The 13,991-nt window shown below is 44.4% G+C and overlaps 1 protein-coding gene across 2 annotated transcripts in view; it reads right to left on the bottom strand.

Moving 5' to 3' along the window:
• The window catches only part of LOC102382057 (canalicular multispecific organic anion transporter 2), a 361,044-nt gene that overhangs the window by 21,339 nt on the left and 325,714 nt on the right, over positions 1 to 13,991 (bottom strand). For both annotated transcript variants that reach the window (XM_014518064.2, XM_025199148.1), the window contains 8 exons: positions 9,780 to 9,998; positions 7,139 to 7,316; positions 6,439 to 6,600; positions 4,646 to 4,738; positions 2,440 to 2,643; positions 2,048 to 2,194; positions 1,517 to 1,604; positions 40 to 106 (listed from right to left, as the gene is read on the bottom strand). In XM_014518064.2, coding sequence (XP_014373550.1) covers positions 40 to 106; positions 1,517 to 1,604; positions 2,048 to 2,194; positions 2,440 to 2,643; positions 4,646 to 4,738; positions 6,439 to 6,600; positions 7,139 to 7,316; positions 9,780 to 9,998 — 1,158 coding nt within the window. The remainder of the gene's footprint in view (positions 1 to 39; positions 107 to 1,516; positions 1,605 to 2,047; positions 2,195 to 2,439; positions 2,644 to 4,645; positions 4,739 to 6,438; positions 6,601 to 7,138; positions 7,317 to 9,779; positions 9,999 to 13,991) is intronic.

Below are 13,991 nucleotides of genomic sequence, written 5' to 3'. Positions count from 1 at the left end.
CAGGAATCAGGTAGATGTTGTGCAGTAAAGAAATCTTACTTTTTCAGAGCTGGCTCGAGCTCCTTTGCCCAGCTGAAAGTCCCATTTGTTACAGTGATGGCATAGCCTGTAGAACAAAGCAAAGACAGGAGGCAGCAAATATATTATATCCTGGTGCTGAGCGAGGCCTTTCTGCTGAGATGGGAGACAGAACGGATTTGTTTGTTTATGGGATAAGGGAACTCGGGGAACATGAAACCTTCCTTTTCTTAAGCATGAGAAGCAAGAGCTGGTGATCTGCTCAGCCACAGGATAAGGCTGCTGAGAGTAAAAGGAACCAGATTCAGCTCAAACATATCCAGTGAAATCACGGAAATGTAGAACCGAGATGGAAATCTCAGCCAACCCAGGCAAGACTGGTCCCTAGAGCTTCTATTAAATGAATTGCCCATTAAAGTTTGCAATGTCCCTATGTAATTGTTACACCATGTTACTCAAGAGACTACTCTAGAGTCAGTAAAAGGATGCCAATTTTCTGAATAAGTTGATGGACAAGATTAGGCCTGCCTCTTAGCAGCTCTACATTTCTCCTCTAACAAGTTACAGCTCTGCAGGGTTATTCAGTCCCCTGTAGAATCACAGGACACCTCCACAAGAGAAGAGCGAGAGGGGATCTGGTGGCCGTTTATACACTCACCAGGGGGGACCAGCGGAAAATAGATGAGGTTCTGTTCCCCCGGGCACCACCTGGGATAACAAGGAATAACGGCCACAAATTGACTGAGAGCAGGTTCAGGCTTGATATCAGGAGGGATTACTTTATTTAGTGCTGCCAGGCTCTGGAATGGGCTCCCAAGGGAGGTGATGCTCTCCCCCACCTTGTGGGTCTTCAAGAGGAGATTGGATAGATATCTGGCTGGGGTATTATGATCCCAGCACTCATTCCTGCCCAGGGCAGGGGCTCGGACTTGATGATCTGTTCAGGTCCCTTCCCACCCTAGAAACTATAAAACTTCTATAGCATGCTGTGTTATAGTGCTCCCCTGCTTCCCTGATACAGTCTTCCAGACAAAGCTGGGTTTGATCCAAAGTACCAGTGTGGTGAACTGTGTAAGAACGAAGTGAATCTTATAAAATAAGAAGGTCTTCCCACTGAATCTGGGATGCTGTGCCACTGGCAAGAGTCAGTGCTTGGAAGAAAGAAAAGCTCCCCTCCCAGACATTTGTGTAGTGCACAAGATAGGAAAAAGTCTTTCTGGCTAAAGTGAAAAAAATTCAGCTCATGTCCTGCCATACAGGGTGCTGTTAGCACTCGTTAAATTATAAATGCATGCTCAAAGCAACAGCATAGCAGTTTAGTGAAAAACATGTTTCTTCATTGTCTTAATAAGAGCAAACAATCGCTTCCCAGGACAGGACTTCCTTTCCAAACTCCTTGGAATGACATTTTTTTTTTGGTAATTCTTCTAGAAAAAGAAATAAATATGATAAATACTTGGTTTTTCTGTGCTACATTAATATAACAACATGCCTTTACCTGGAGTAATCTTTTTTGTTTCCACACAATTTGGATCAAGTTCATCATGACACAGGAAGTGCTGAATTCTCTTTAGGGACACGCTTGTCTAAGGAAAGAAGCAGGTATTACACTTCATCCTTTTTAAAACAGGGAATGATTCCCTTCTCTGCAGGATGGGAAACAGGCAAAACATTGTGCACTTTTACCCTGTAGTTCATAAAAATGTATTCATTTTTCTCCTCGGTTGGGCCATACCCTGAAATTTAAACTTCAGAAAATGCATTAGAGCAAGTTAGGTTTGCTCAAGGGAGGCAAAATTTGTCCGTGGTATTTCATGTACGTGAAAGCTCACATAGAAATTGCTGAGCTTGCTAACATTGTGTATGGTTAATCAATGAACAGTTAGCTAATTTTGTGCAATGTTAATTAAACAGCATTAGAAAGAAAAATAAAAGCTAAATGGGAGACATTCAGAATTGCTTAGAATCCAGTTTGAAATCCAGAGGACACTGGGGAGTGGGAGGGGGTGAAGCAACTAATGACTCTTACCTGTGCAATGTTGCTAATGACTTGTGGAAGCATGTTGAGTGGAAACCTTAAGATATTGAACAAGGAGAGGGAGACAAAAGCTTTCTGTGCATCCAGGACGTTGTTTTCATCCACAGAGACATAGACTGCAAACGTGGTCAGTGCAACCTAAAAGTCAGAAAATGGTTTTGATAAAAATATATTTTATGGCTTTAATGTTCACACTTAAAGAACAGTTAAAATAAAGTCCTGAAGTCAAAGGGGATTTCTTAGTTACCAGAGGATACCTGGGCTCTCTTTCTTTATGGAGTTCTGCTGGCTTGTGGGACAGTCTATTTAAGGGCTTTACATGTCACCCCCCAAACCTGTGCTCTTCCACGCCTATTTGTGCAAGCAACAGAAACACAACTTACCAGAAACGGTGCGGAGACCCACGCAAAAGTGGACAAAGCATTTAGATAGGCTGCTTTCTTCAGAATATGCAGCTCGTTCTTTCGTATCTCCAGCACTTTCTCCTTAAAGGAAAGTTCCCAAGCATACAGCTTCAGCACCTTTATGCCACTCAGGATCTCATTCATCAGCTTAATGCGGGAATCTTTATGCTGCATCTGTTCCACCTGGATCATTCAAAACAGCATTTTTTTAAGGCAGAGACAGAACTGCATACTAATGGCATTTATTAGTTAGGGACAACAGTTTCAACAGTACCTTTCAGTGAAATGTAGGTACTTTAGAAAAGCCAGACTAGGTATTTGCTTTATGTTGAAAGTGCCTATCTAAAGCTTTGGGTACCCCTTACTTCATTAGATCTTCAAAAAGCCTCTTGACACCCATCTTGCTGGGGTCGTCTAATCCCAGCAGCCTGTCCTGCTCAAGTGCAGGGGAGCTGGACCCGATGATCTGTAAGGTCCCTTCCAGGCCCTAACAACTATGAAAGTACAACTCAGTTGATTACTCCAAAATCATCTACCCACTCAGTATAATGACAAATTTTACATACACAGTTATGCAGCCCTTTCCATCTTCTTATGGGCAGGGGAGAAAAGGAAGGTTAATATTTATTAGCAAGTGACTAATAAGTAGATCCACTAGCAAGTCTATCTGTCAAAAGGCTCTCTGGAACATAACACTACTGTTCTGTTACTAAAGCTGCGCCTCGTGCCTTTATATACACTTGTTTTTCAACTCATGCACCATTTTACCTCCAGGGCTAATTTTTTATTTTTATCAACTGTCCAAATAATCACAATACATTCTGAAAATATCCTGTTATTCACCACAATCTATGACCCAGATTTTTTTACCTACAAGTGAAAGTGCATTATTACATTAGTATTCCTCAAGTGTGGATGACTAAGATCACCACTAAAAGAATAAAGGATACCTTAATCTCAAAGTCATTGGCTCAAACACGGCCTGGGTTGGCAGTGATCATCTGTTAGCTGCTCAGAAGGGTGTGAGAAAGGAGGTGGGAGTTTCAGTTCCCATCTTAGATGACAGAAGTGAACAGTTCCACGATACCCATGCATTTGGCCTCTTTCTAGTTACTCATAATAGAGGGCAGCAGCTGGATGGAAGAGGAAGTATCCTCTCATCACAAAACTGTCCCATCACAGTGCAGGTGCACTGGGCACCATTCTGCACATTTCATAGTTTCATAGTTGTTAGGTGCTAGAAGGGACCTTATAGATCATCAGGTCCAGCCCCCCTGCACTTGGGCAGGAAAAACTGATGGGACCAGATGACTCCAGCAAGTGGGCGTCAAGACGCTTTTTGAAGATTGCCAGATTTCACTTGACGAAGGGATCCAACGCAGTGCAGCAGGCCTATTTGAGAAACCATGGCTATTAAAATCATTAGTATAATCTCCAGTTAGCATGAAAAGCATCAGCACAAACTAAAATTAAGCTTGTTCAGTTGGGCTCATAAACAAGTTATGATAAGATGCCGCAGATAATCTGCAAAGTTTTTATCTGCTAATGGCCTCTGTTTCTCACCCAGACTAGGTCTTACATTTCCTTTTATGAACTCAAAGCAAAAACAATAGCCCGACTTTCCATATAGTTGCCCTCCTTGCAGCCTGATCCCACAAAAGATCCATGTAGGGACCTATTCATCATTCACTTACACTTCCTTCAGAACCCCTTTTCTTCAGACCATGGCTTCGATCCAAAAACAAGTCAAAGAAGAAAGGACTCCATAAAAAGGGTGCACTCTCATGCAGTTGAGGTCTAGAGTGGGCTACAAAGTTTTGGGTGTTTTTTTTAAGGGTGGAACAGCATTTAAAAAAAAAAAGGAAAAGGAAACTTTGTCTCCACATTTGAATGAATTCTTTTAAGCACTCCCTTGCAGTGTTGCCAAGTTAAACAGCAGCATCATATTACCGTGCAAGAATGAGGAAATGAAACATAGCCTGGCTGGCTTCCGTGCCTAAGTCTAGTGAAATGTAGACATGAAACCCAGCAAATTCAATGGGGAAAATAATCAATATCAAATTGAAGGATTTTAAAACTGTAATCACTGAATTATTTACAGTCTCATGAGAAGGTAATTTGTTTAAAAAAAAATTAAGAGGGACTTTCAACCTTGGGTTATAAGATATTTGTGTGTCTTACCTACCTGGAATGCTCTAGTTTTTATAGCAATTGCAGCATTGAATGGGATTAGCAAGATCATCACTGCAACTCCTGCCAATACTGAAGGCCCCAAAGTCTTGAAAAGAAAAGAAAAATATAGGTTTTTGCTTTCCTGGAATGATATTTTCTCCTATAGGGAGCATTAAAAAGACATAGCCCTGAAAAGAGCAATGAACTGCTTCACTAACAAAGGACAGTTTGAGCGCCCATCCTTCCAGTAAAGGGTCCTGGCTTTACATCCCTTCTCCTCGTTATATAACTTCTTTATCATGGCACGACCCTAAGTTATGACTTTTTTATACTAGCACTGATGATGCCTGAGAACTCCAGTACTTATTTCTTAAGTTGGTTGTTGGTAGGAAGAGAATACAGGTGTGGACTAATGTAAGCAGAGCGTCTTGATATCTGTAGGAAATAAATGCAAGCAGCAGAAAAAAGAAATAAAAGTACGTGGAAATGTTTCAGGCATATATACACTCGGAGTGGATTTCCTCTGACTTCCCTCTGAGCCAGAAAATGTAACTGGTCCATTTCCTAGTCACCAACAATTTTAGGTTGAGTCACAGGATGGGTTCCTGCATTTCACTAGAAAGGGCTACAATGTCATCACTGCTTTTCATTGGGTACCACAAAGGTATTATTTCACAGACGTAAGGAAGAGGAAGCTGGTAGTGGGTATAGCACCCCAAAATCCACTGCTGCAGTCTACATTCATGCAGTCAGAAAAACAAATTTCCTCCAGAGATAATACCACATACTCCACTATCAAACTGCTACTTAACCATGCACCATGCAGCATGCTCTGTCTCCGGAACCAGCCATTGATTTCACGCAACTGAAATCATGTTGATTTTGAAAGTAAGTCCTGAAATCTCACAATGGCAGATACAATTGGGCCTAGGAAAAGGACTGTCTTATGGATATAGTGTTGGACTGGTAGTCAAGCAACCTATGTTCTGATTTTGCACGCACCCCTGCCAAGTGTGACCTTGCAACAAATCATTAATTGCTCTGTGCCTCAGCTTTCCCATCTGTAAAGTGGGAATAATAATTCTTTCTTCTTTCTCCTACTCTTTTCTGTCCCTTTTCTTTAAAATGTAACTGCACTTGTAGGTATGTTACTTGGGGTCTGAATTGGGACATGCAGGCTTAGCAAGTTTGACACAAGAGAACTTTTTAAAGTGCTGGAAGACAATGCTTTGTTCACATACAGCTATAATTTAACATTGAATGCAGTGTTAAACTCTATGGGAGCAGGTGGGTGGTGTCTCTATATGCTAGTCTGAAATGTTGTCTGTATTGTTTTGCATGACATTTCCTCATACAGCAAAATATACTTTATCTACTCCAGGACACTTCCTTGAGTTATGACGTTATCTTTTTATCCTGCTCTCTTTGGTATGTGTAGAGAGCTATAAGGATCAATGGCTGAGATGATAGACATAGTTAGCTGTATTAGCCTCAAGTCAAGTACAAGGCAGGGTAAATATGCACCTTACACTAACTAAAGTAGATTATATGTATATTATATTACACAAGTTCTCATGAGCTAGAGAAGCAGCAACATTATATAATAGGTCATTGTTTTGCTTCAGACATTTTCTTCTGGCTGTCCAGCTGAATCCAGTTAATTTGGTAAACCTGTGTAAATCATTTACACCAAAGCAAGAGATAATGAATGGAAGTTTCCAAAAGCAGTAGAGTGTAAAAAAAAAAAACCAAGAAAAAAGAAATGATCTGCATGTCCCTGGCATAGAAACTGAAAGATTTCTGTACCTGCCAGAGGAAGTAAAAAGCTAGAATGATCTGAAGTGGCGCAGACCACAACAAGTTCAGGAAAGTCGTCAGATCCATGAACCGCTGGGCATCCACTGACATCAGGTTGACAATTTCTCCCACAGTGGAGGTGCGCTTTGCTGAGTTGGTGATGACTAAGGACTGGAAAATGAAAAGAGACCGCAAGGACTGTGAACCTTGAATCAATCTTCAGGCACAAAGAAAGGCAGGTACTCTGCTGAGAAAATGTTTCTCCATAAAACAATGATGTCAGTCATTAATCATTTTTAATTCACTTGTAGGGATAGGATTTCATGAGGCATTTTGCTTTTGAGCTCCTCCAGTCTGAAAGGTTCAGGGTGCCTCTTTGCTAGATTATTATTTTCTTAGATAAAGTCAAAACATGAAACGTTGTTCTTTCCGAATCTAAGGACACAATTCTTTGACTATTTAAGTGAAGCCAATACTTAAGTGTGTATGCATGATGGCCTGTCAACACACCCACATTGAGCTGCTTTTTTCTAAAAGCAGCATAAGGTTTATTAAGACACTTAAAAAAAAATGAGCATTCATTCTATTTTCCGAAGGCTGCTTTCTCCCCATAATCGTCTATCTGTTCTTCTATGATTATCCAATGACTGAAGCTACTTGCTTGACTATACACAGAAGCATTGGACAATTTAAATGCTTCCAGTCTTACCTTTCTATAGATCATCCCAGTGATGCTTGTTCTCAGCCTCATCCCAGTAACAAAACAGTACTGGAAATGCTGGTGAAGGATTAGTGTCTGCAACATGGCACAGATGAACATCAGAGTCGCAATGAAAAATCCCCACCAGGACGGAGCATCTTTATTCTTAATGAAGGCAATTAACACACTGTTTTTAAAGTGGTTCAGGGGAAATAAAACAAAAGAAGAAGAAAGATTAATGGGACATAACAACATACAGCTTCCCTTAGCCATGGCAGGTTGTCAAATCTGCCTTCTAACCGCACCTGGCAAACAATTCTCCAGGATGCAAGATGAGCTACCATTTTACTCGAACATTTCAGAGATGCAGCTGCCAAACACTGACATGAGCACCCGGCGGTGGGGAACTCCAGCCTCTCCCAGGCATTGCTCACCATCTGGCCTCTCTAAGAAAATTCATGCGCACTGCAACACCATGCTACTCACAGTGTCATGCAGCTCAAACTACCACCGTGGTACCGTGAATCAGATATTTCAAAGCTGCCACCATGCCTGTCAGAGAAATGGAGGACCTATGACTTGATGTAGAGGGTCACATAATCAGCTGGAGCAAACTGACGTCGATCCAATGACTTTTAGCTAAGCTACGCGGTCTTGCTGAAACTAATGATCAGGTCCCAAACAGTGTAAAAACAAGGAGGCCAAAAATAAATGCTCCCTTTTGGCCCCTATCTTTCCTCCCAGGCAGCAGCCGACCGACAGATATGAAGCGATTAGACTGTACGAGCTTTTGCTTATGGACCCAGCATGTACCCTAGTGATCCTGCTAGGAATGTAAAATTATTTTATGTGAAAAGAAACTTGCCAGACAGCTGTCCTTTTCCCTGGCACCACAATATTTTTCCTGGGGCTGCTCACAGGAATTTTAGATGCCTGCATAGATTTGCCATGGCCTGCCGGGAGATATGACTGACAACGACATTAAACTTGTTTTTGCATCTACGCAGGTTTGAGACGCTCCCAGGATACAACTCTCTCTCTGAAACCTTCTAGCAACCTCCTCCAAGCTGCTGACTGTGAACTATAAAATGGAGAAATATTGGATTGGGTCCCCTTCCTATCAAATTCCTGAGTGTTATGCAAACCACCCACGTGGCAGCATGATCTGCAAAGATAAGAAAATGCTCTGTGTAGAGCTAGCAGAAGTCCTCTCTTCTCCAATTCCCCATAGTCCTTTGTGACTTTAATGCAGGCTCTGTTATTCTTTCCAGAAACATTTAAAACATCCATGTGTCTTTCACAAATAACTAGATAATGCCAACACCTTGGTGACAAGCAACTGCGGTTCCTTGAAACTCTGATATTTCCATCACTACACTCGTTGTAGTTAATGAGTTGTGCATCATGAAAATTAATCAGAACAAAGAGAAGTGGAATACCAGCCACTTTATGATGATTCAAGTCCTTTATGGCTTGGGCTGTAGGAAAGGAAAATGTTTTGATGGGGTGTACCACAGGTAGAGAGAGAGAGAGGAGGGGGGGAAGGAGCTACTGACCAGATTCTCACTCATGGCGGGATCTTCTTTTTAGTATCTTGTTTCTTATTTGTGTTGCAAGGTTGTGGAAAGTTTATTGCATCTGCCCACCCTCGTTCTCACCACTGCCACCGCCCAATAGTTAGTCTCACGGCTTCCCAAACCCACGGCCTGTGGTTCAACACCCATGGCCACCTGGACCTAAGAATGCACCCGGTTGTGCCGACGACTCCATCTAGGGACGTGTTTAGTAGCGCCCGACTAGCAAAAGGCTTCACAGCCACAATTTGTACAAAACGAAGTATACTGCAGCTGCCTTCATCACTGATGCAGATATCATATGTACCCAAAATCGACTGGTCCCAGAATGCACCGCTCTGCTGTGGTATTAGAACCTAGTTGCAATGCTCCTGCCCAGGAAAGAAGAAACCACTTTGGGCTGCCATGCAAAATAAAGTAGACCAGGCCTGTTCAACTTGGAAGAGTCCAGGGGCTGCACCAGCAAGTGCTACAGCAGTGGAAGCCATGGGCCCCTGGGCTGCACCCCACAGCTTGCTGCACTACACATGTGTCTAGCCCTCCACCACAGCTGTACAACATGCAGGGGGAGTGCCTCCCCACCACATCCTTCCACTGTGCGTGCATGGATGACCCCCACCTTGGCCTCCTCACTGCACCACACTGTGCTGTGGGCTCCCTCAGCATCATGGGCTGTGCTGCCCTGTCTCCTGGGTGGGAGCACGAAGCAGAAGCTGAGGGAGGGAGGTGGGGAGATAAGGGGAGCAGTGGCTGGGTAGGAGCCCCAGGGCTGCATATTAACCCCTTGTGGGCTGCAGTTGGGCAACCCTGCAGTAGACTGTTTTTAGCACGCAGCTGCCCTTTAGCCACAACCCCTGATTTCCGGGTTTTCATTGGTAGGCGTCCTTGCCAAGCCTGATTTACCATTTCACAGATATGAAAGGAGGCCTGTCTTGCCATTTTGATGTGAAAGGTATGACGCTTGGACATGCATTGTTGTGGGGGAAACTAATAATGCATTGCAAGAACTCGGTTTTTCTCTGAAGCCAGGGTTACACATGGATTGTGCGCACAAACTACTGGTAGGAGAAACTCACCTTAACAACTGAGGGTTGACAAAAGCAAGTAGATCTTGGATCAGCTTGTAGAAAGAGCCAATTAAGAAGTATGGCCCGAAGGCCCGTAGCAATGCTTTGAGGAAGGAGGGCTGTTTATGCTGTTTCTTATTGTCAATCCAAGGTTCTGCTTCATTGGGGCCATCACCAACATGGTTCAGCACATGGCTAGATTTCTTCACGTATGCCATGGCCTCTTTCCTAGGGACCAGGAAACAAGTAGGTATTGTCAGCTGAAAATAACCGTGTTATGGATGCCACGTGGCACAGGGCACCTACGCACCAGCATGGAGGCTGCTCCAATGCACTGCAATGCCAGCGCGTCGGAGCAGACTCCCTCGATCGAGTCAGCTGGAGCATGGCCATCGCTGCACTCCTGCAGCCTCCTGCGTCTCATGTATCAGCGTCCCCGCGCTTCCAAATGGCGGTGGGGCACTTGAACTAAAACTCGTCGAACAATCTTTAGTTCAAGCATCCCCGCACCATTTTGAAGTGCAGGGATGCGAATAAACGAGACGTGGCGGTGCTTTAATTAAAGCAGCTCTTGGAGCCTCTCTAATTAAAGTGCCATCCCCCTACCCCCCAGAGCACGTGTACAAGTGCCCACTGTGGTTAGGATACCCAACAAGGACACCAAAGACACAACCTGGCCTCTGTTCTTAGTTCTCCCACCAGCCTTCATTGTGGCCTTGGGAAAGGCACTTTATACTAGATCCACAAAGAGACCTAGGGAAGGGTCATGCTGGCCTTGGCCCAATGAATCTTAATTTTTTTTTTTTCTGTATAATGGGACATCTTCAACAAGAGGGGTAGAGAGTGCCCCATGCTTATGTAGTTCATAGTCTGATAGTCATAGCTGGCCACCCTCCGGGGAGGTGGGAGAGGTGGGTTTCATTTCCCTCAAGCAGAGAGGAGAATCAAACCAGAGTGGCCCACACTCTGCGTGTGCACCCTAACCATTAGGGATCATTGCCACCGCCTCCTTCTCCCTCTGCCACGTTTTAAAATGAACGGCTGTCACTATTTTGTGTGCAGCCTGATCCTCAGCACAAGTAATGGATGAGGCCTTTCAGGGGAGAAAGGCAGAGGACTATCTAGTTTTACAATCGCAATTGGACCTAAGGGTGAAACAGGCACTGAGCTACTTAGCCCCATCATGACTGCCGTTTTAGCAATCAGGGAACTCTTGAGGTCACAAGCTGCAGTAACGACAAGTACAGAATTTAGCCACCAGCTGAGCAAGGTTTTTCGGGGTCGCAAAGTTGGATGCAGATGCCTAAATTCCACTCAAAGTTCCAATTTAGTGCCTAAATCTTGTTTGGATCTAGCCCTTTTCCTCTCTGAAATCCCAATTCCCATCAGTACAATGAGGCTAAACATACTTACCTGCTTTATAGAGCACTGAGATCTACTGATGGAGGACGTCAAACAAGAACTAAGCATTTAGTAGAGACTGATTCTCTCAGTCCCAGCCACACTGACGGGAGTAAGGCCCTCACCTTTCTCTCTCAAAGAAACGGCAAAATGTCCTGCTGCCCCCTTGTTAGCAGGTGCTGGAGCTCTGTTATTAACTGGAACAGGGGAGACTCCACCTTACCATTCAAGCAATCTGCACACAGGCAGAGGGATTCCTTGGCAAAGGGTCCACAAGCAAAAACATGTTCACTTAATTTGGGATGAAAACCTCTGCGGAAATTGTGACCTGCTTGTAGACCATTTGCAAAGAGCTAAAAGTACACCAGCTAAAAGTCATTTGTTGCAAAGTGTTCACCAGGTTCAATATACAATTTCCAGATCAAATCTGCTTAGTTTGCAGGCACCCCACTCCGCCACCCCACATACACACTTTTTCCTTGTCACCAGGACTGTAAACAGCAGAGGATCTGACAAATCATGCTGAGCTCCATCTGGCTTTGTCTTTGCTGCTGAATGATGGTGAACGAACTGGCCTACCATATTTTATCTCATAAGATCTTAAGAGGAAAAAAGACATTTCTTACTAGTAAGTACTTAGGCAAGGCTAACATCATATTAATGTGTCAAATTGACCACATCTCATTTCCTTCCCACCCATGCCTCTGCTGTTTACAGCAAAGATGCACGCCTTTCTTGCCTGAGAAAGCACAGCCTTCTGTCTCCAGCAACCTCCTCAAGAGCAAAGTTTCTGCACTCAGATCTTAACTAGCAATTTGGCTGGCATCTGACATGCACTCCAGGTGCCTCCCTCACAGCTGGACTGGCTCTGTAGTTCTCACTGGAGCAACAATGCACTTTTATCAATCAAGTGCGTGGACAGGATTTGAAACAGCCAGGGAGCACATATGCAAATAAAGAAGACACACAAAAAACTAGAATCCTTGGTTCCAAAATGATACCTTGCTCATTTTCACCCTTCACCCTACAATTTAAAACCTCTGTTTAAAAACTCCAATGCTTCATGACCGATTGTTTAACATAGATGGATCTGAGACAGCACCATGAACCTAAATGTAAAGTTTCCATTATGTTGGTTTAGGAGCAACCGGAATATAACATTAAGAAACAGTTCCCTGTTTTGTTGAACCTGTGGCTGTACCAGAGAGACAGTATGTTTTAAAACAAGGGTGGGCAATTATTTGGGCCCGAGGGCCGCATAGGGAGTTTTGATGAGTTGTTATGGGCTGGCTTAGCACCTGCCACCCTCCCACAACAACTCACCAAAACTCCCTCTGGGGCTTTGGGTGGGCAGGGAGCTGTATTCGGGAGTGGGACAGGTATGAACCATGCCCTGCATGCCCTGCCCTGTGTGTGCGGGGGGCAAGGGGTGTATGGGGGTGTGTGGAGGGGACATGTGCGTGCCCATTGCGTGGAGCTCCAGCTCCCAACTTCTTTCCACCCACTCTGCCCACCTGCAGGTGGCTGCTCATTGCGCTGGTGGGCATTGGGCAAAGCTGGAGGAAGGCAGCCAGGAGCTAGAGCCGGAGCTGCCCAGCTGAAGTTTCCCGCCCACCCAGAGTGGTGTGGCAGGGGCAGAGGCTACAGCTGGAGGTGAGTGGAGCTGAACAGCCCTGCTGGCACAGGCCCTGGCCAGCATGTAGCTTGTGGTGGGCCTGTTCCCAGTGCGGATGCAGCTAGCTGAGTGCTGCTCTGCTCCCCTTGCCTCCGGCAGCAGCTCCTCCTCCTGTTCATGCCCATGATGTGCCGCTCCAGGCAGGCGGGCAGCTTTAGCGGGGCAGCTCCTGCTGGAGGTTAGGGGAGCAGAGCAGTATCCTGCTGCCAGAAGCTGCATTAGGAATAGCCCCACCAGACACTGCACGCTAGCCAGGGCCCAGGCCGGCAGGCATCGGCGGGAGCATGGTGTGGGCTGCCCCAGTGGGAGCAGATGGGGCCGTATTTTTGCCCACTCCTGCTTTATACCTAACTGTCCCTACTACACCTCGGCTACACTGTCTAAGACATTATCAACGTTGCTAACACCTTTTCAGCTCCGTTAGTCTGAAGTTTCAATGCATGAACTCCACTGCTTGCCATGTCATTTTTAATACATTTTTCATAAGCCTGTTCAATGTAGATTTAACGGACAGCTGGCAGGCAATTTAATCATACATTTCTATAATTTTCAACAAAAAAAATAAACCTAGCTACCCAATACAAGATGCTTTTAGAGCTATGTGAAGCTCAGAGATCTGGGACATGAGCTTCACAGGAATCTTTTGCTTGGCTTTGATTCATCTTTATCCCTTCCAAGCATCAGAACCATTAGCACCATTAACACAACGTTTTGCCTGGTCTTATAACAAGTCACATATTCAGGGAAAGCTCACAGTAAGCCATCCCATGTTTCATGGACACCTTTGATGAAAACCCAAGCACGGTTTCAGGTTTCAGAGTGCCCTAGGCCTTTCTATATGAAGTCTGTGTTCTTCTTGCACAAATGCCCACTGGAGGAACTGGATTATGTCTGTACACTAAGAGAGCAGATCACATACAATGCACAGTACTCTCTACCATAAAAATTGAACTCTTATTTTAAAAAAAAAACAACCCAAAACACAGCCAGGTAATAAAGCCAGTGGCTGAGCCTTTTCTGTTAATACTGGAAACTTTTCAAAACGTAGCTGCAAATCAGACCCTAACTTCTCATATATTTAACCCTGACAAAAACACTATTATGAAAGATTCAATGTCACATAATGGGGGTGTTCCAATTTGCCA

Source organism: Alligator sinensis, unplaced genomic scaffold, assembly GCF_000455745.1.
Source record: "Alligator sinensis unplaced genomic scaffold, ASM45574v1 scaffold876_1, whole genome shotgun sequence".
Taxonomy (NCBI): Eukaryota; Metazoa; Chordata; order Crocodylia; family Alligatoridae; genus Alligator; species Alligator sinensis.
This window is presented reverse-complemented; position numbering and strand designations above follow the sequence as displayed.